Consider the following 22,977-nt stretch of genomic DNA (forward strand, 5'->3'; position numbering starts at 1 on the left):
TATCTTATCTTATCTTATAGATCTGTGCTTTGAGTTTTACTGTTCCATATTTCTTAGTATCAACCATTAAAGTAATTACACGCACAAACGCGCGCGATCAAAATATATCATTAACAATCAGTATCCTTTAAATTGTTGTTTCATTTGGAAATACATACAATAGCCACTAATATAAAGATCATAAATCCCTTGTGTCCGTTCTCTTTCCTCAGCAGAAAGTTTAGTGGCCGAAGTGGTAATTGTTTCATATGCAGTATACAAATATCGCGTAACCAATTAATGATTATTAATTCATCATGGTAAAAGCCACGATGGTCTTGCCAACGAATGGTGCAGTGCCATGGCGAGTTCGTAGAATGCATACGTACTTATTCATCCTTCGTTTATAACCAGCGTCATTTCTCCAAAAAGCTTATACGTGAAAGGTTTCACATTGTCATTGACGGTTGCCAGAGTATCAACAGTGGAATGCAGAGGTGCAATGGTAAGAATTTTCTGATGACTACATCCACATTCTGATGAAACCAACTCCGAGCTCCTGGATCTACAAATTCTTGCATTGAAGGTGTCTCCATCTTTTGGTGTTTTTGTGTATCGCAATCTTTCAGTGTGTTCAATGATAACATCGTCGTAAATGTCAGTGTCTTCTTCCTCTGTTTCATCCACTCTGCTACCCTCAACAAAGTCGTAATGATTTGTTTCCATGATCAAGCGTTTTCCATTATCTAATACCACTTTCCTGTCCCCTGATACGTTAATTTCTGTGTAGTTCATATCCGCGGATTTCTGTAATGTCGTGGATGCTATATGGTGCTTCTTCAAAACTGCGTCTTTGGGACCCAAACAACGGGACATGCACTGCAACCTCTCCGCCATGTTCTCGGAAATCCGCAAACTGCTGTACATCGTTTCTTGCTTATTTTCTTCATCGCCTTGACGTATAGGAAGGATGGGACTCCTATCTAACAGTTGCCATATATGTCGGTTAACCAACGGTTCCATATACGAATCCCTCTCATGTTCAGTTACGTCGTCCTCTATGTAAACCTCATCATTACTGGCTGAGTATTTGAAACGGTGTTTATTTTGTGAAGTCTGTTTTGGTGTCAGGTACATCGACATCATCAAAATGTCTCGTTGTTTGATTATTTTTCTGAAAATGTTAAATTGCACATTTAGAGATATAATATGAAGATTTTCTTTGTCTCTGCAAAATAAATATCTTCTGTATTTTATATCATTTTCTTGAGGATTATATTGATGCAATCATATTGATGTGTTACATAGGCTTAAAATAAAGTTCATGAGAGTCATATTAATTTTATCATTTTAATGTGTATATCACATACTTAATTTAAAAAATAAACGAAGGACACGTAAAACATTACTTGCCTCTGTCTTACAAAAACCTTCACGAGCACCACTAGGATCAGTAGCCCCAACACACCAGTGACCCCGCCGGCAATTGTGGTTGTGTTAACTGCAAGATATAAGCAATTGTTTGGGATACTTTTAATTGATAAAACGTTCTCTCTTTATCCAGGACCGCAAAATTAGAATTTCGGAAATGTTGGCATACCTATCGCATAGTAGAACAGACGCTTTTTCTGGTAGCCACGTTCTATTTTGCCTTTAAAATGATTTTCAAAACGATTATATGGTATCGTCAGCGTACCTCCGAGCTTGTCCGGACTGACAGAAGATGCTGCGGTCAGCGTTGTCATACTTGTGCTTATATGAGTTGCAGTGCCAGAGGTTGTAGCATTGTATGCAGCATTGGTGGTGTCTATGCCAGCAGCTGTATCATTGTATGAAGCAATAGTGGTGCTCTTGCCAGCGGCTGTAGCATTGTATGCGGCATTGGTTGTGGCCATGACAGAGGTTGTAGCATTGTGTGCAGCATTAGTGGTGGCTATGCCAGAAGCTGTACCATTGTATGTGGTATTGGTGGTGGCAGTGACAGAGGTTGTATCATTGTATGCAGTATTAGTGGTGGCTATGCCAGAAGCTGTATCATTGTATGTGGTATTGGTGGTGGCAGTGACAGAGGTTGAAACATTGTATGCAGCAATGGTTTTGGCTATGCCAGATGTTGAAGCACTGTATGCGGCATTGGTTGTGGCCGTGACAGAGGTTGTAGCATTGTATGCGGCATTGGTGGTGTCTATGCCAGCAGCTGCATCATTGTATGCGGTATTGGTGGTGGCAGTGACAGAGGTTGTAACATTGTAGGCAGCAATGTTGGTGGCTATGCCAGATGTTGAAACATTGTGTGCGGCATTGGAGGTGGCAGTGACAGAGGCTAAAACATTGTATACAGCATTAGGGTTGAATATGCCAGATATAGTAGTATTGTATGCGGCTTTCTTGGTAGCCTTGCTAGAGGCTGAATAATTGAATGTGGCATTGGTGGTAGCTTTGCTAGAGGCTGAATCATTGAATTCGGCATTGGTGGTAGCCTTGTTATGTGCTGAATCATTGAATGTGGTATTTGTGTTAGTCTTAATAAAGGCCGAATCATTGAATGTGGTAATGGTGGTACCCTTGCTGGAGGCTGAATCATTGAATGCGGTGTAAGCGGTTGCATTGCCAGATGCTGAATCATTGAATGCGGCGTTGGTGGTTGCATTACCAGAGGCTGAAGAATTGAATGTGGTATTTGTGGTAGCCTTGCTAAAGGCTGCATCATTGAATGTGGCAATGGTGGTAGCCTTGCTAAAGACTGAATCATTGAATGTGGTATTTGTGGTAGCATTGCTAAAGACTGAATCATTGAATGCGGCGATGGTGGTTGCATTGCCAGAGGCTGAATCATTGAATGGGGCGTTGGTGGTTGCATTGCCAGAGGCTGAATAATTGAATGCGGCGTTAGTGGTTGCATTGCCAGATGCTGAATCATTGAATGCGGCGTTGTTGATTGCATTGCCAGAGGCTGAATCATTATATGTGGTATTTGTGATAGCCTTGCTAAAGGCTGAATCATTGAATGTGGCGTTAGTGGTTGCATTGCCAGATGCTGAATCATTGAATGTGGCAATTGTGGTAGCCTTGCTGGAGGCTGAATCATTGAATGCGGCGTTAGTGGTTGTATTGCCAGATGATGAATCATTGAATGCGGCGTTGGTGGTTGCATTTCCAGAGGCTGAATCATTGAATGTGGTATTTGTGGTAGCCTTGCTATAGACTGAATCATTGAATGCGGCGTTGGTGGTTGCATTGCCAGATGCTGAATCATTGAATGCGGCGTTAGTGGTTGCATTTCCAGATGCTGAATCATTAAATGCGGCGTTAGTGAATGCATTGCCAGAGGCTGAATCATTGAATGTGGTATTTGTGGTAGCCTTGCTAAAGGCTGAATCATTGAATGCTGCAATGGTGGTTGCATTGCCAGATGCTGAACCATTGAATGCGGCGTTGGTGGTTGCATTGCCGGAGGCTGAAGCATTGAATGCGGCAATTGTGGTAGCCTTGCTGGAGGCTGAAGCATTGAATGCGGAAGTGGTGGTTGTATTTATAGAGGCTGAAGCTTTGAACGCGGCATTCTTGGTGGAAGTGGTCATGGGATGGCCTAGGGATGAGAGCAGGCCTGGATGCTTAGGCGGGGGATACTCTGTCGTAGTTCGCTTGGGTTGATGTTGGTGCTGCACTTGTTTCTGAAACAAGTATTTAATTGTTACATTATAAAGTCCATTGACAGTAAAATATTACATTAAAACCATCGATAGATTCGAATCAAGTTTAAATGTGTACATATTCAGGAGGCTCGTTCTTAGTTCATACATTTACTTGATAATGATTAATATTTGTGTATTTTTGGAACGATAAATAAAGAGCAGTTTGTGGTCAAAACTTGTTGAACCCTTTGCATGCTGTGAAACTTGTCGTCTGCTAAAATGTTGGCTGCTGAATTTCTACAATTAGCATTTTCTTTTTTTCAAAGAATACTATCAGAATAGCAAACAGTTTTGATCCTCATGAGACGCCACGTTCTGTGGCGTCTCATCTGGATCCAAACTGTTTGCAATGCCTTCAAAATTTTGTTCCAGCACTGAAAGGGTTAAAGAGGAGCCGAACCAAACAATTATCACCATGCACGCAATTGTTAATAAACATGGACATCATATCATAATTATTCAAATAAATTAATAATGTTAATTCAATTGAGTTACTCAAAGTTTTTTCGGGTTTCAGCTTTTCGACTTTACATTACTCTCTAATTTGAATTTACAATAATTTAGATACCGCTAGTACTCATCCTACGTGAAAATTGACGACGAACAGTGCTTCTTTCAAAAGACAAAGTTGGTGTTGATATGAAACGTAAAGTAGTTAAACCCAATATTGACGCGGTTGAAGAAATCTAATATTCAGTATTGTGTGTGTGCGTACTTACTATTAAAATATACATATGCAATCTATTTAATGTAATAAATGACTAGAATTGCTTGTTATGTATCCATATTATTTCTTTCTTTAATAAATAAAACTGTTCAGAACAAATAATTTATTTCGACATACAGCATGTAGTACTCTTCCATCCGCCTTAATGGCTATGTGACTTGAAAACTCAAGTGCGTCGATCTTCTGGATCTCAACCAAATCCAAAACAAGCATTGGTCGTTATGACAACAATTATTTCGAAAATTGATTTGACGTTAAAGACTATTAAAGACTGCGACAAAACAACAACATCTACTAACCTACGGCCGAAAAACTGCATAAGGCGATTGCAATAAACTGAATAAAGACACTGCTGTGTGTTCCATCCGCAGCTGTAGTAACATTTTGACAGTATTGATTATTTAAATTAAAAATCACCCTATGGTTGAGTTGTTGGTTTACTTACTTTTGATTTCTCCTTGGTGATCATGGCCGATGCTAACAGAATCCGCTGTAGTTAATTCAGAAGGCTCCTCAAAATGAATAGTTCGTCGTCATGGAAAAGTTTTACAACCTAGCATCAGTCCATTATTATTTAGATCTGGTATGTTCATTTAATGCTTGTGCAATGGGAACAAAATAGCAACCACATAATATTAAATATTACAAACTCAATTTTGGTATAAACCGGTATTTACAAAAGTAAATGTCATTCGCGTTTTTGTGCTAAAATTGTTTCATCAAGTCTACAAAAAGTCATGATTTTCACTGAAGTCCTCGTTGGATACAGTTTCTAATGTTAAGTTGTTTTTTCTTTTATTCTCCGTATACATAATAAAACACATGTGACTTGGTCTCTCTGCTGTAGTTTATTGTATAGGTGCTATTCGTCTTATACTGCATGCATATAATGCACATACCACGCTAGAGGTCAGTTCTAGCAATAAGGAATAAAATACAGCAATGCTTTCACATCTCGGGTGAAACTAAATAAATTTCCCCAACATATCTATGCACAAAATACCATTTGTGCGAAGCATCGAATGGTTGCCATGTAACAATAAATATAAGCATTGACTTTTTCCTCTCGACCTAACTCACTTTACGTTTCCCAATTGTTTTAACCCATTTATGACTAGCGTCTAGAAAAAAGGCCTTGGCAAACAGCATAGGCCCAGATGAGACACCGCATGATGTGGCGTCTCATCAGGGTCTGCGCTGTTTGCTTAAGGGAATTTCTGTAAGGAATATTCTAAATATAGAAATGAATATACTAGACATCCATAATTTTGGAAATAAACTGATCCAATTTAGATGGATTGGAGAGTCCACTAGGCATAAACGGGTTAAACATTTGGTAGAACGCTGAACTACAACGCGATTTGAATCCGGCAGGATAACGTATGTGGAGATTGGTCATACAATTCTCTCTACAGCAATACCACCCTCCCTCCAACAAACAGATTACAACCATTACAAAATATAATAAAAAAGTGTAAAAAGGTTCACAAGTCAAACGTAATTAAGTCATTTTTTGGAACTTTTACTATAAGTAACATACCCCCTAATCGACTGTCTTATGGCAAGTACAGTATGTTTTATAAAACAATTACAACGACTTATGTGCACATAACAAATCATCTTGATTTACTGGAAATTCCAAAAATGTAAACGACTTATTAAAAAAATGGCACCAAGTTAATCCGCATACTATTTGCTGTCTATCTATTAATCGTATGGATTGCTGTCTATCGATTAATCGTATTGCCTCCTGTCTATTGATTAATCATATGGTTTGTTTTCTATCGATTAATCGTATGGCCTCCTGGCCTCTATCAATCAATCGTATGGCTTGCTATCTATCGATTAATCGTATGGTCCATGTCTATTGATTAATCGTATGGCTTAACTGTCTATCGATTAATCGTACGGTCTCATGTCTATCGATTAATTGTATGGCTTGCTGTCTATCAATTAATCGTGGAGTTCTGGAATCCGTCAGTCCATAACTTTAATGTCAGAAATGAACTCGTGAGTCTTCATCAAACGTCAATTTTTGCAATATCCGCGTTATATTGTAGCTTGAGTTTGAATTTTAAACAAATGTTGTTTGTATTTTATGTCACAAAACACACACGTGTAATATAACGTGAGAGAAAGTCGATAGAAGGCAATGCTATAAAATTCAGTTTTTTACTGCATTCACAACTGTTATACAGGTTGTTACATTAAAAAAATCAATGCCCGTATGAATTAAACAACCTGTTATACAATTTAACAGCCACGATATTAAAAATATAATAAACAAGATTTCTTTAAAGGCGGATTTGCGGCTCATGGGTAACAATAGTATAAAAGAAGATGGGCATTAGTATTTATACTCCAAATTGCGTAATTGTCGCGCCTTCTTCTGTTCTTTTGATTACACGTGGAAACACATGCTTGTATCAATTTTAAAACTTTTACTATTTACCAATCTACACATATTTATCAACTATTATAATACATGCATTCTTTTTTCTGCTGAAAACATATCCGTTACAATATTGCAGGGTTGCATCATTATAATCAGGCAAATAGTCGAGGAAAAGCATTGCATTGCATGTATATAATGAGGATCGATTCTTTTTAAAGTTTCTACCAACAAAGAAACCAGCCCTCCTGAAGAACATATGATTTTCATTCTGCAAGGGAAGTTAAGTGACACACAATGCGTCCAAGACTGTTCTACACAAATGCATAATGGAACAATGAGGTTATTATATGAATGTGATCTCAATCCTTTTTAAACTATATACATATATTCAACACTTGTTTTGATCGAGTTGATGATAATGCAGCTATGAATACGACTCTGACTAAAAACAAGATATAGACCCACTATATTGCACTTCATGCCATATGTTTGTTTTTAAATATCATATAAATATTCAAACCAATAAATTTGCAATTATTTCTTTATTTAAATGAACTGTGTGTCTTTATCATAAGTAAAAAGTCTCAGCAAGCTGTACAATAATCCAATATGACCGCTACTGGTACTCGTGACATTAGCTATGAGCTAGCAATGATCCAATATGACCACTTCTGGTACTCGTGACATAAGCTATGAGCTAGCAGCAAGCTGTACAATGATCCAATATGACCACTACTGGTATTCGTGACATTAGCTATGAGCTAGCAATGATCCAATATGGTCATTACCATTGCTGATGCCATTAGCTATGAGCTAGCAGCAAGCTGTACAATGATCCAATATGACCACTACTGGTACTCGTGACATTAGCTATGAGCTAGGAACGCGGTCGATGGTCCAATATGACCACTACTGGTACTCGTGACATTAGCTATGAGCTAGGAACGCGGTAAATGATCCATTATGACTACTTCTGGTACTCGTGACATTAGCTATGATCTAGGAACGCGGTCAATGATCCAATATGACTACTTCTGGTACTCGTGACATTAGCTATGAGCTAGGAACGCGGTCAATGATCCAATATGACCACTACTGGTACTCGTGACATTAGCTATGAGCTAGGAACGCGGTTCTTACTCTCGAAACGCCGTCTCCTCATGCTGGACGTAGCACTCAAGTTCTTTAAACAATACACAGTGAATGATGTAGGTACAGATTGGACTTGACTTTTGATCTAGAAGTGTGACAATGACCTTAGAGCTACGAAGAGGGGTGCACTACAAGACGCGACGTCTCCGAATGGTGTGCATTTGTGATAATTTTAATATTAGTGATTAATGATGAAGTTACATTGTCCCACTAGCTCGATCCTACTATCACACGCACCCATCAACATTAGAAAATTCATATAGCTATGCAGAGCTTTTCACAAGAATGCTCGACGAAAATCATACTGACTTATCTAATTAAGCAGTTAACTTGCATAAATAGTTTAGAAACATAAATTGTGATCATAATACATGTACTGCCTTATGTGTATATAACGTATTTTTGCATTACATGTACAATATATATTGTATTAGACACAGTAGATTGCCACATCTATAGTAAACAATTTCACTTTGAAATACCTATGTTCACAAAAGTATTCAAAACACTTTTACAGTTATTGAATTCCAATAATATGTAAGGAATGGTTAAACGGTCGACAAAAATAATTAAATGATGAACGATGTGCGACAATTTCACATGCCCTTATCAAACTGGTTCGACGTCTTCACTGCGAGTGGAACGTTCAATTTTTACGTTTTCGTAGCCTTGAGTATCAATGCGAAGGTTTTATTCGAGATATATTTAGGTTACTTTATAAGTACAATCTAAAAGAGTATATAAATATGTAATTGAACAGTAGGGCCTTCGATTCAAAAATGCAGTGGAAGAGCATCCACCGGAAACACGTGACAAATCCGTCCAGAAAAGCTAGGTACTCGGTAATATACACTCAAAGACTAGGTTTGTTCGAGTTATTGCCGAAGGAAGGTAACCCGTATGTGCCTTATGCAACCTCGAAAATCCATCCCGAGTTGCTGCCCATAGTGAATTCAGTAAATAGATCGACAGGGCGTTTGTTATCAAGATTATACGAGGAACAGTGTCATAAGTGCTCAAGATGGTGTGGCAATATTGTTGAACATTTAATTTTCTCCCGCCCGTATAATAATCTCCACACTGCACGCATGATTGCACTCGTCATTCAAACTTGCGGGATAGACTTCTTTAAATGGTGCAGTTTACCTCTTGAACAACAAGCAGATGTATTAAAGAGATCTTTTCACGGTTCGGTAAATTGACAAAATTGGAAAAAGTTGTTTCAGATTCGCAAATTTTTGTTTTAGTTATGATATTTGTGAGGAAATAGTATTATTGAACATTGACCATAGTCTAAAATAACCATTATATGCATCTTTTGACGATTTAAAAACCTAAAAATTATAAAGCGTTGCAACGCGAAACGATTGAATAATTTGGAGAGTTCTGTTGTTGTCGTTTAAATTAACGAAACTACGAAGATTGCTTATATAACGTATAAAATACGTCATACATTAACACTCGGCAGAATAGCCGAGAGGGCTAATGCGTTTTTACTCCAGGACTCCGGGGGTCACTGGTTCGAGCCCCGGTGCGAGCTACTTTTTTTTTCCTTTTTTAAATTTTATTCTTGATTTTTCACTGAAGCTTTTAATATCCAAAGTATTTTTATCAAAATAAAGCATTTAATGACTAACTTCAAAATATGCAAAAATCTGTGAAAAGGCCCCTTTAATGTGTCAAACGTTCCTCAACGCAAGCGCGTCAACATTTGCAATGCTTAAAACTTTATATCGTGGGGTTTAACATATATTAACACTTTATATCGTGGGGTTTAACATATATTAACAGTCTTGCTCGGGCACTATGATCCAAAATACTTAACAAAATATCTTGTGGAATATCGTAACTTGAATACCTGTACTTAATTGTATTCCATGCCTATAAATAATAGTTCAAACTCACGTGTATTTAAGTTTACGTTGTTTATAGTGTCTGTGTTAACTGTGTTTAACACTTACGACGTGTAAGTATACATATCTAATGCATATGCGTTTTGCTAATTATTGTAAATTGTGTCTGCTTATCTTGTTCAGCTCTTCATGTATTTGGAGGAAATAAAGTTATATAAATCAAACGTCATTTTTTGCAATATCCCGCGTTGAGTTTGAATGTTAAACAAATGTTGTTTGTATTATATGCGACAAAACACAAACGTTTAATATAACCTGACACCAAGTGGATAGAAGAAAATGTTACACAATTCCAGTTTTGTTCACTGCATTCACAACTGTTATACGGTTGATCAGGGCCGTCGTGGGCCGTCTGCCGGTCTTTTTGACAAAAAAATAACAGAAAAGAAGGCTGAGCGTATATATGAATTGCTTAATCTCCTCTGGATCAAACATATTTATCATGCTTCCGTATAAAAAAAACACGCCGATTTTCAATAGAAAACTGATGCTGTTGCAAAAGTGATACAATCCCGGTAGTTCTATCCGTTTTCTAACTTCGTTGTTTTCCGATGCTAAAAACGAGCCACCGTACACAACATTCAAACTTAAGACCAAACAAAGTATTAAAGGGGGAAAGAGAGCTTTATTTCTACATATTCACTACAGCACAAAGTACAAAATGTGCGCGCAAGTACATATAATATCAAAGCATAAAGCGCGCGCTAACCGTACGTAATATACAACAGTTAAGAATGCGCGCTCAAAAGAACATACATCAAATACTAGTATGCGTCAACAAATACCACGCGAAAGTTAAATCTATAACATCCAATTGGTAGCGAAGAGTGATACATGTGAATTCAAATAATGATCTATGACAAAGCGAAGGTACGCATATTGAATGATACTAAAATACAATTATATCAAGCTCGTTATGTTCCACATAACATAAATCAACAGTGAGGTAAAAGCACTGTATTAACATACATTGTTTTACCATTGACCCTCCCCATAAACATACATTGTTTGACTATAATTCCCCATAGTATAATTGCTCGAGCCCATCATAATTAAAATAGGGAGGGTGGGAGGGACACGTGTAAGCACTTTGAGCTGCGCGCACTGACTGCCTGAACAGTTTGCATGCTGGGCAGAGCGCGGCTACTGACGCTCATTTGGGTCATTGTCGACCTGAATGGCCCACAAGTCACCCGGGAGAGACTAGAAGCCGATTCATGTCACCCTAGGGTGACTTCAAGCCGATTCATGTCAACGTGGGGTGACTAGAATCGGCTTCATGTCACCCAGGACACATGAATCGGCCTGAAGTCACCCTAGGGTGACAGGTATCGGCTTCTTGTCACCCCCGGGTGACTTGTGGGCCATTTTAGGTCGACAATGACCCAATGAGCGCTACTGATCCGTGGTCTCAAGGGTGGTGCTGGCAGGACATTAAGCCGGCTTTTCATCATAAAGAATAAGTGTCAGGACAAACATATTTGCAAAGCGCGTTTGAGCTCCCGTGTAAATACAATTAACAATCTTAATTCAGCTTTTCCTGGATGTTTATACCGGAAGATGCAGACGAATGTTTTCCAAAAAAACGAAGAAAGACATCAAAGTGAATAAAATGATAACCATCGCTATGTTGCAATATTAAAGATACACGAAAAATGCTATATGCCCATCGTTCACATATTGAAGGAAATGAATAGTCAAAGAAACCCGTACTTATAGCTGAACCTAAGAAATGCAATATTGTACCGTAACTAGGACGGCAATGCTTGTGCAGATGTTGATTTCTGACTGACGTTCAATTGAAGGTATGAGACAGATCATCTTGTATCATAATCCTTTGACCCTGTCTCTTCAAATTAAAAAAAGGGCTATATCATGGTATCACTCTGCACAAAATATAAAATTACGGAAGCCCATTCCTGACATACTATCTTTTTATTAATCCAATCTGCTCATTTCAACTAAGCAAAAATCTAATATTTTACTGCAAATAATGAATCCCAAAATTGACAGATATTACCACAGAAGATGCCAACCTAAGGGCCAACCGATATTTGGCCAACGTTGGCCCAACGTTAGCATGCCAACGCCAACATCATGCCAACGTGATGCCGACATTGTGCCAACGTTGGTCTGCTATCTGGGGTATTCATTATTTTCTTTTGCAGATCCAAGAATAAACATACTAAAAATACTTAATGAAAGCAGAAGAATTTATTCGAGCCAATAACGGACGCTCTTGACTTAAATTAAACTACACTAATTCCAACTGCAGAGGAGTTCGTTGCTTGAGGAGAAAGGCGCAGCTGTGTATTTGGAAAAGGTGTTACAGTACTGCAACTTAGCAAATTAACAAACTATTTTCAAACTATTTTCCCTAGTTTATCGCATTTGCAAATAATATGGAGCCTGGTGCGACTAGAAATATCGTGCACTTTGGCCTCAAAATCTCCCAGATGTCATGATTTAGCCTTTATGTTTAAAAAAAATTCAGTGGGAGCATGCCCCCGGATCCCCCTGGTAGATGCGCGCCTTCGGCGCCTGCATGCCTCCGGCACTTAGAGCCTGGCCACTTTGAAAAGTCCGGCGACGGCCCTGTTGATACATTTAAAGACTCAATTCCCTTATGAATTAAACAAACTGTGATACAATTTAACAGCCACGACATTAAAAAATCATAAACAAGATTTCTTCAAAGGCGGATTTGCGGCTCATGGGTAACAATAGTATAAAAGAAGATGGGCATTAGTATTTATACTCCAAACTGCGTAATTGTCGCGCATTCTTCGGTTCTTTTGATTACACGTGGAAACACATGCTTGTATCAATTTTAGAACTTTTACTATTTGCCAAGCTTAAAAAATGTATCAACTATAATATAGGCTTTCAGAAGATAAAATACACGCATTCTTTGTTCTACTGAAAAAACATATCCGTTAAAATATTGTATAGCTGCATGCTTATCATAAGGCAACTAGTCGAGGAAAAGCATTGTATTGCATGTATATAATGAGGATCGATTCTTTTTAAAGTTTCTACCAACAAAGAAACAGCCCTCCTGAAGAACGTATGTTTTTCATTCTGCAAGGGAAGTTTAGTGACATACACTGCTTCAAAGACTGCGCTCTACACAATCGAAAAATGAGGTAATTATATGAATGTGACCCCAATCCTTTTTAAACTACATACATATACTCAACATTTGTTTTGATCGAGTTGATGATTACGCAGCTATGAATAAGACTCAGACTAAGAACAAGATATAGACTCACTATATTGCACTTAATGTCATATGTTTGTTTTTAAATATTATATAAATATTCAAACTAATAAATTTGCAATCATTTCTTTATTTAAATCCTAAAACTGTGTGTCTTTCTCATAAGTAACAAGAAATATCTTTAAAAAAGATATACGGCGTTGATTGTGGTCGATGTTTATGAACGATCAAAAGTTATCTCTATGAGATAAAAAGTAGCGGATGCCTTTTTTCTGCGCAGTTCTTAGCTACATCATAAGCAAATCAATTACGGGGTTTGCGCCAGATTTCGTGGTTTATTTTGCTTTATGTGATATTATTACTCAGATATCTATATTTACAGAATAGAAAAACACAAGAAACATGAAAATAAACGAGTGCATATAGGTCAGCCGGCAATACTCGAATCTTATTTTATTGCATAATTATAGTATAGTGAATTATTGTGCTCATGCTTAATAAACTGGTCTAAATGGATAAATATGTCTAATTTATTTTATCAAAATTGGTCCTTATCATGTAAATGTTGAAACCATATTAAAAATCGATGATTGACATACCACAATAATATCGCCGAATATCTTTATTTAGTATCTTTCTGATCAAAACAGACTTCAAGTGCGCAAAGTTTACGAGACGGCGTTTATATAAAGATTTCTGCAACTGACCGCAAACTGACCTTGATACCTTGCGGATTGAATGCAATGCATTACAGTCACTGCGTTATTGTCAGTAAGACCGGTGTAACACAATGATCGCAACCCCTTCTGCGAACTCCGGTGATGAACTGTATATAAACTCCGACTTTCACAAATGGCCGCGAATTGACCCGAAACCTCGCGGGTTGAAATGCAATGCAAGTAAGTACTAAATATGACAACATAGCCTTTAGTATAAACGCTTTTGCGCTGGTAATTCTCTGAAAATAAAAGGTGAACGCACAAACTGTATTTATGTGGAAAATTGATTGTAAAACTGTTCTATCTATTGAGCCTTTTCATTAGAGATAAAATTGTTTCATGCAGTAAAACAGTGTTACAAAGACGCGGATATGTTTCCAATGTTCTGGTGTTATACTCAAATCAGCCAATGGAATAAATGAAGTGTATTCATTCGTACCTAGCCGCGGGAAATTTTATTTGAGTATTATTGGACACTTACAAAGGTCAAGTCAGGGTGAAAAGCTGGCTTAATACAGCTTACGCCGAAAAAGTCTCAGCAAGCTGTACTATGATCCAATTTGACCACTACGGGTACTCGTGACATTAACTGTGAACTAAGGACTCGTTTCTCATTCTCGAAACGTCTTCATGTTGGACGTAGCACTCAAGTTATTTTACAATTGCATAGTGAATGATGTAGTTACAGATTTTACTTGACGTTGACCTAGAAGTGTGACAATGACCTTAGAGCTATGTACGGAGAGGGGTGTACTACAAGACGCGACGTCTCCGAATGGTGTGCATTTGTTGTAATTTTAAATATAAGTGATTAATGATGAAGTTACATTGTCCCTCTAGCTCGATTCTTCTATCACACGCACCCATCAACATGAGAAAATTCATATAGCTATGCGGAGCTTTCCACAAGAATGCTCGACGAAAATCTTATTAATTGCTCTTATTAAGTAGTTGACCTGCATAAATAGTTTAGATACATACATTTTGGAACATAATACATGTATAGCCTTATACATGTTTGTATGTATACCGTAACTTTGCATTATATAGTGTTAATCACAGAAGATTGTTACATCTATAGTAAACAGTTTCACTTTGAAAAACACATGTTCACAAAAAAATTCTTAACACTTTTCAGTCATTGAATTCGAATAATCTGTAAGGATTGGTCGACAAAAATATAATGAACGATGTGCGACACTTTCACATGCCCCTGCCAAACTGGTTCGACGTCTTCACTGTGAGTGGAACGTTCAATTTTGTTTAGAAAACGCCGGACACCAATATGTTATGCTTTATTTATTTTAATTCGTTCTTCGAGTGTGCAAGTCCTCTCCACCCTGATTTACAACATCCTGAATATGCGTTAAAACCGGGTTTATGCTGTCATGTATATACATTTTTTTCTAAGTTACTATAACGGATGCACTAGGAACGCTATGGAAACTTTGAAGAAACGCCACCGATATGACACGCGATTAACTTGAAAGGAAGTATTTTAGCGTGTATGGTCGAGATAACGAGTAAGATTTAAAAAAAACAACAATCATCAACTTTCCATACGTCAAGAAAAGAACCAATTAGATGCATTCACAATGCGTTCGCGCCACCTTAGAAACTCTAGCACACATAGAACAACTGATGGTTCTTTGAGTTGCTAATTTTATGCCTTTGTTGCAATGTCGATCGCACCTATATACATACGAGTATATTGGCGTTTACTCAGCTTGTGATCTTAGACGTTCTAGAATTTCCGTGTCGTTCTCATCAAGATCTCACGGCGTTCATGTCCACCATTCAGTATCCTGAGTCGCCGTAGAACGTGGTATGAAAGATTGTCATATTTACGGGCTATACAAAGTGAATGTTATATTAATTTCATGGATTCGAATTCTATATAAACAAATTCAACGTTCAACGCTTTAAACACGCATGAAATACATATACTAATGGCAATTTATTGGTGCGAAACTAACTATAAAACAGTAAAATATAAGGAAACTTTTTAATCCCCCAATCACGCACCCAGTATCACATAAATTCCTTATTTCCCCTCACTATAAGGTATTGAAACAGTCTTCCATACCCCGTCATATCAAGCCCCTATCTCGACTCCTTCAAATTTAAGCTAGACTCTGGAAGGTTAAATTTTAAGTTGTAGCCCCTGTTTTTATTTTTAACCTAACCCGGAACTTCTGTATTTTTTTTTACTTTACTGTATATATCTTAATACTTTCTCTTTTAGATGCACTTTTTAACTGACTAACACTGGTTTTCCTGACAACGCGCCTCCCAATTATATTCGTGATTGATTGTTCGGGAGTATACCCTAGATGTAGATGTAGAAGAGCTCTTCGACTGCAATGGGTCTATTTATTAGTAGTCTCTAACCGGTCTAATAGGGTGTAGTTATTGGGCATGTGATTTTAACTTATTAATGACATGAGCGATTAAGGCCACACAACCGGTTAGCAAATAACCATTTCGTTGAAGGTTTAACGTAAATTTATCGATACATTCATTTGTAAGTACGACACAGTTAGGTTGAAATTCGACACAAAGTAAAATGCTGGTCTGATTTACCAAACACACTCATTGTATCATGTTTGTCAACACTTAATTTCCATAATGCTTGAAAATAGTGATCTGTCAAGTCAATTATTGATTTCAATGATACCTTGAAAAGGCTTGATCACAGGCAGCAGTATCGTAAATTTGCCCCCCCCCCCCCCTCCCCCGAGATTAACCCAGGGGTTCCAGATTGTTAAATGTACACCAATTGTGTATGGTTTGACTTTTCAACAACAAATATTGACAAAAATACACAGTTTGAAAAAATAACCCTCGTATAGGTATTATATATACACAAGGGGTTACTGGAGGTTTCGGTGAAACCCCAGTTCGGCGAATTGATTATAAATAGTAGGTGTTAAACTGGTTCGGCGAAATGATTTATAGTTGATTACGCCTTTACATAACTACTTAATAGGTGTGAATAGATCGATCTACAGCATTGCTATCACATTCCAATTGTCGGCGAAGTGTTAACAAACACTATTGTGTTGCCCATTAGCAGATAAGTGTTGATCTAGTCAAATTTGAGTTAATCAAATATTGTCTACTATAACATTGCAATTCATTGTACTGAATCATTTATTTCTTGCTCTCAGAAAAGTTATGACAATTTGGAAAAAAAGTTCAATAAAACTGATTAACTTAGTAACTCAGTTCTTATTAAGTAAAATATTGCTGAATTATATGTTATATCTATTTTGTTATTGCAATTCATAATGTAATGTTAAGAACCAAAAAAAAAGTTAAATAAAACTCAGTAACTCAGTTCTTACTAAGTAAAATATTGCTAAATTATATGTTAAATATAAAAATGTAGCAATCTAAATTCCATGAATTAGAATTGTAATTGAAATTTTGTTCACATTCATAAATTGTTTTATTTCCAACAGCAAAAATAAAATGATAAAGCTAAAATGAGATGAACCTTATGCAATGGTTACAGTATCTCTAATAAAGACTAATGACACTGTCTGGTGCTCAACAGCTCTAAATTCCTCACCTATGCCAGGTGTAAAATGTCATGTTATTTTAGTAAACATCCCAAACCAAATGGGTCCTTTTTCACAAGTGACACATTCCTCAAATAATTAGACCAATTAACAACAACATTTATACTTTTATAAGTAGCACATGAAAAGCCAAACACATTTATCATTCACACAATTGATAATGGAATACTTTTATTTTATTATTGGTAACCAGTACAAATGAAAATATACATAAAAGTAACACACGAAAAGCAAAGAGCATTTATCATTCAAATCATTAATTACCTTACTTACTTATACAATTCACCATTATATATGCAATGACATGACAACACATGAAACACTTGGAACACATAATATTTATATGCATTTACACATACACATGTACTAAGGCAATCATGTACTAAGGCAATGAATTTGCAAATGATACAGCACAGACATTTCAATATACATGAGAGCATAGCTTTTAACAATCTTCGTCGTGGATGGCATCAGTTGTTGTGTCCGGTCCGATTTCCAGTACTTCGTACGTTGTTGGTACCGCGTTGGGAATGACATCATCAAGTGGTCGTTCAGGTAGTGATTCATCAAGCGACACATGTGGTCGCTCAATATTTCGGTTCGATATATCGAACGACCGGTCATCTATGGTATTTGAGACTTCTTCCATCCTATCCTCTTCTGGTTCTACTACGTCTGAGTCACCATCAGATCGGACAGTGTATGTTTGGGACAGTTCCCGGATTGGAGAATTAGTGATACTTGTATCAGGAGGTATTTTGTCATACACCGTTGTTGACGACAATTGACGAACCTCACTGTCCACATTACAATCCCCACAAGACCACTCCATGGTCAGTTGTCCATTTGACTTCAAGCGGTACTGCTCAGATGTAATACCGGTGTCGCATTTAGGATGTTGCCACCGACCACAACCGTCACAACTTACGGTGTGCATACGCCTAGTCACATTTTTCAAGCATTTTATACAAGGGTATTCATTCGCCATGATAGCTAGAATAAAACATAAACGACCATGTCGAGCATTATAGTACTCAGCATAATATGACATTCATCACTAAATACCAAACTGTGAGCTGTTTTCAGGTGATGAAATTTGACAGCCTCACTTGAGCCAAGCGTTCTTTATAATAATTGTGAAAACAATATCGCTAATTAAAATATACAATTTGCAATGCCGTACATCGATCTATTCACACCTATTAATTAAGTAGTCATGTAAAGGCGTAATCAACTATAAATCATTTCGGCGAACCGGTTTAACACCTACTATTTATAATCAATTCGCCGAACTGGGGTTTCGCCGAAACCTCCATAATTCACACAAGGTATGAAACGCACTATATGCATATTGCTGAAAGATTGTGGAACACTGGACGTGACCTTTTTCATCGAAAACACACATGTTCCCATGCATTTGCCGACAAAATCCAACTGGATTCGTTAAAAGACAGTAAAAGCAACGTGATTACACAACTAACCAATCTCCTGCTTTGCTAATAACTTTAATATTCAATTAAATTCGACTTTCTCGCTACATGTCTGTGTGCTGTCATATTTTGTCGATCGAATACTCGATCTAAAACGCCATATCATTGGCCAACACAATGAGAACAACCAACCAGATGATACGTTATAAAATTAAAATGGTGTACATGTGTAGATGAAACACCGAGTGAAATATAGCGAGAAAGTCAAATTTAATTGAATATTAAAGTTATTAGCCAAGCAGGAGATCGGTTAGTTGTGTAATCACATTGGGGGGGAAGGGGGCGTACGGTCCCGGGTTAGGGGGGGAAGGGCAAATTTATGATACTGCTGCCTGTGACCTTGATTGCAAGCCAGGTTATCATGTGAGAGAAATATTCTGACAAGTCTTTGTTTAAGCGTCTCTTCTCTGTATATTTTATTACTTTTACCTAAGTGTTGAAAGACAACATAGTATTGAAATAGTGTTTTATCATAGTTTTGATAGACAACACTTTACAAAAAAATATTCACCACATGGATAGTTTTTCCACTAGAAAGTTATCAATAATGGCTATTACAATCTACTTACACAAGAGCTAAATGTGTACTCTGCCATTCACCAAATTAGCCAATGTCTACTAGTTTCTAATTTTTGCTATGAAAATTTAATTTGGCTACCCCTTATCCGTTATAATAACCAATGGGATGCAATATGTCAACTAGTAAAATATAAAAACAGGATTAAAAAATCTGATGTTACAACAAATTTTCCCAGTGACTGCTCATCCATGATAACTGACACATGTCATGTTTCATATGTTAAACGAATCGTGAAGTATATAGGGCCAAGTATACATAAAGAAAAATTTATTTAAATGAAGTCAGATTTACAACAAATAAAATGAAAATACCCACTTTGTATATAATCCCAAGAGATATAAATGCATTATATTGTTAAATTTAGACATAAATATATTGCTGTTTATAAACCAAACATAGATTTATTGATGGTCTTAAATTTTTGCGTAGAGTCCAACATAGTACTTAATGAAAAATTCTGAAACCGTTTAAAAGCTTTCGCACAATCATACTAATTCTATTTAGAATGGATTATGGGTTATTCTAATTTGAATGAAATGTCAATTGGATTAATGACTTCTGGAAGATAAAATTTATATTTATGGCCCGTGTTTATTTTAGGTGAAACTGATATTCAGTTAAGATGAATGAGCCAGGCATTGACCTGACTGGGAAGTTGATCATTAAGACGGCTCTTGGGGACGACATAAGACGTATCCTTATCACCAACGAGGACATCACTTACGATGAACTGCTTCTGATGATGCAGAGGGTGTATAGGGGAAAACTCAATTCTACTGACGATATTGTCATCAAATATAAAGATGAAGGTTTGTTGGGTATCCATTAAATCCACTAGGACTCAGTTGTTTAATTATTTCACAGAAGTGTAAGCGAGTATATTCAGGCCTCGACACTTACAGTGTCCCGGGAACTTGAGACCCCAAATTTTGGTGAGGGACACTAGTTTTTCCCAGGATTTTGCTCTAATTTTAATATTCAGGATACCCTGTGGACACCAATCTGTAGAAGTTAGTGTCAAGCCCTGATATTGTATGATCTTACTTTTCTAAACATAAATTGTTGATGAATTGTTAACTAGAATAAAAGAAGACATCAGTTTGAACCAGAACATCAAGGAAATATAGTTGAATACAATTGCAAATTATTTTCTGCGTCAATGTTGAAAATTCATTCATTTACAAAGTACATGTACACTGTTTTGTGTATGCAGATTTGATCATATGACCCATAGGCACAATGTTTGAATCTGGAAAATAATCCAATTAATCTGTCAGTAAGGACCTAAACTTGTTGTTACACATTTGATGGAAGTTAGGAGGTTTTGACTTATTGGTGTGAAAGCTGCTGATCAGTTCCCTTCAAATCTGATTTGAGGTGATAAGTTCTTTAAACTTATTTTAAGTGTCGCACTTTTGTGTTCTTTTTTTCTATGTCAGTTTTTTACCCTCTCTCCTTTTATGGCAGTTTTTAGACCCTGGGTCAAGGGTCAAGATCAGCAGCTTTAACACAGCTTTTAATAAACTAATTTATTACCCTCTTTAAGGATTTTTAGAATATTCTTTTATGTATGTTTCTCACTGTGATTCTACAACATGTTTTTATAAATTAACTTATAATTTGCATGTCCATGTAATTTCTTAACGTTGTGTCCTTATGCTTATTTGTTATCCCCACGCTTTTTGAAAAAAAGGTGGGGATATTGTGGTTATCTCCGCCGTCCGTCCGTCTGTCTGTCCGTCCGTCCTGGCCACTATCTCCTCCTACACTAAAAGCACTAGAACCTTGAAACTTACACACATGGTAGCTATGAGCATATGTGCGACCCTGCACTATTTGGAATTTTGATCTGACCCCTGGGTCAAAAGTTATAGCGGTTGGGGTGGGGCCCCGTCAGAAATTATCACTCATTTTTTTAGGTTATTTTACATTTACTTCTTTATTTCTACACCGATTCACTTCAAATTGATACTGGACCTCTCTTATGACAATACGGTCAATCTCAACCATGCATGGCCCCATTCCCAACCCTGGGGCGCCCCGCCCACATAGGCCACACCTACCAAAAATTTCCATTTACTATAATTTTTTCATTTCTACACGGATTCACTTCAAATTGATACTGAACTTTTGTTATGACATTAGGGTCAATCTCAACTATGCATGGCCCCAATCCCAACCCTGGGGCGGCCGCCCACATAGGCCACACCCACCAAAAAATTCCATTTACTATAATTTTTTCATTTCTACACGGATTCACTTCAAATTGATACTGAACTTCTCTTATGACATTAGGGTCAATCTCAACTATGCATGGCCCCATAACCAACCCTGGGGCCCCGCCCACATAGACCACACCCACCCAAAATTGCCTTTACTATAATTTCTTCATTTCTACACCGATTCACTTCAAATTGATATTGAACTTCTCTTATGACAATACAGTCAATCTCAACTATGCATGGCCCCATTACCAACCCTGGGGCGCCCCGCCCACATAGACCACACCCACCCAAAATTGCCTTTTACTATAATTTCTTCATTTCTACACCGATTCACTTCAAATTGATACTGAACCTCTCTTATGACAATACAGTCAATCTCAACTATGCATGGCCCCATTACCAACCCTGGGGCCCCGCCCACATAGACCACACCCGCCCAAAATTGCCTTTTACTATAATTTCTTCATTTCTACACCGATTCACTTCAAATTGATACTGAACTTCTCTTATGACAATACGGTCAATCTCAACTATGCATGGCACAATTACCAACCCTGGGGCGCCCTGCCCACATATGTCACACCCACCCAAAATTGCCTTTTACTATAACTTCTTCATTTCTACACCAATTCACTTCTAATTGATGATGAACTTCTCTTATGACAATACGGTCAATCTCAGCTATGCATGGCCCCATTACCAACCCTGGGGCACACCTAGGTCAAACATTCGGCGTGGGGATACGCGTCGGCCTCTGCCGCGCCATTTCTAGTTATATTGTTATGTTTGTAATCTGTCGGTCAAAAGCTATTCATAGCTTATGTTATAATGTTTGTATATCATACCGACAATAAATAAATATTGATTTGATTTGTACCATTAAAAAAGTTATGAAATATTTTATAAAACATTAAACTTTTATTTTCATGGTAAAATTTGCCATATTAAAATGTTGACATAACATTTTTATATTCTTGCTTTTAATATAGCCATGATTAATTTTCCAATGCACATGGTTTTTTAAATTAATTTCTCACATAATTTTTACTTCCCAAAATCATTCTAAAGGATTAAAAAGATGTGCAGAATAAATTCTTCGATGTTTATGGCAATAATGAAAGAGGATGAGTCATGCAAAATGAACTGTGGTTTATTCATCCAACTGTAATAATATTCACCAGTGGATGCAGACAATTTGGCTTTTTCTATGAACTTCTCATTGAATAAGTGAATGATTTTCCTTACCCTTGACCAACATTATATTGTAAACTATGTGTTAGAACATTTTTGTGTATTCC

The 22,977-nt window shown here is 37.1% G+C and overlaps 2 protein-coding genes across 9 annotated transcripts in view; one reads left to right on the top strand and one right to left on the bottom strand.

Moving 5' to 3' along the window:
• Positions 1 to 1,024: 1,024 nt before the first annotated feature.
• LOC127854305 (pneumococcal serine-rich repeat protein-like) lies at positions 1,025 to 9,864 on the bottom strand. Of its 2 annotated transcripts, none has more exons than XM_052389400.1 (4): positions 9,807 to 9,864; positions 1,676 to 3,653; positions 1,404 to 1,480; positions 1,025 to 1,153 (listed from the first exon to the last, which is right to left on the bottom strand). In XM_052389400.1, exons 2-4 carry the CDS (start codon positions 3,558 to 3,560, stop codon positions 1,082 to 1,084), a joined length of 2,034 nt encoding a protein of 677 aa, XP_052245360.1. In that variant the 5' UTR covers positions 3,561 to 3,653; positions 9,807 to 9,864; the 3' UTR covers positions 1,025 to 1,081. The 2 variants fall into 2 exon arrangements, with proteins under 2 accessions (XP_052245360.1, XP_052245359.1); XM_052389399.1 differs by lacking the exon at positions 9,807 to 9,864 and adding an exon at positions 4,847 to 5,245.
• Positions 9,865 to 16,198: 6,334 nt separating this feature from the next.
• The window catches only part of LOC127853934 (protein TFG-like), a 30,599-nt gene continuing 23,820 nt past the window's right edge, over positions 16,199 to 22,977 (top strand). For 6 of the 7 annotated variants that reach the window (XM_052388801.1, XM_052388803.1, XM_052388804.1 and 3 more), the window contains exons 1-2: positions 16,199 to 16,324; positions 20,055 to 20,263. In XM_052388801.1, the coding sequence (XP_052244761.1) occupies positions 20,077 to 20,263 (187 nt within the window). In that variant the 5' untranslated portion in view covers positions 16,199 to 16,324; positions 20,055 to 20,076. The remainder of the gene's footprint in view (positions 16,325 to 20,054; positions 20,264 to 22,977) is intronic. The other variant, XM_052388802.1, reaches the window with a different exon arrangement.

The sequence above is a fragment of the Dreissena polymorpha genome, chromosome 12, assembly GCF_020536995.1.
Source record: "Dreissena polymorpha isolate Duluth1 chromosome 12, UMN_Dpol_1.0, whole genome shotgun sequence".
Lineage (NCBI taxonomy): Eukaryota > Metazoa > Mollusca > Bivalvia > Myida > Dreissenidae > Dreissena > Dreissena polymorpha.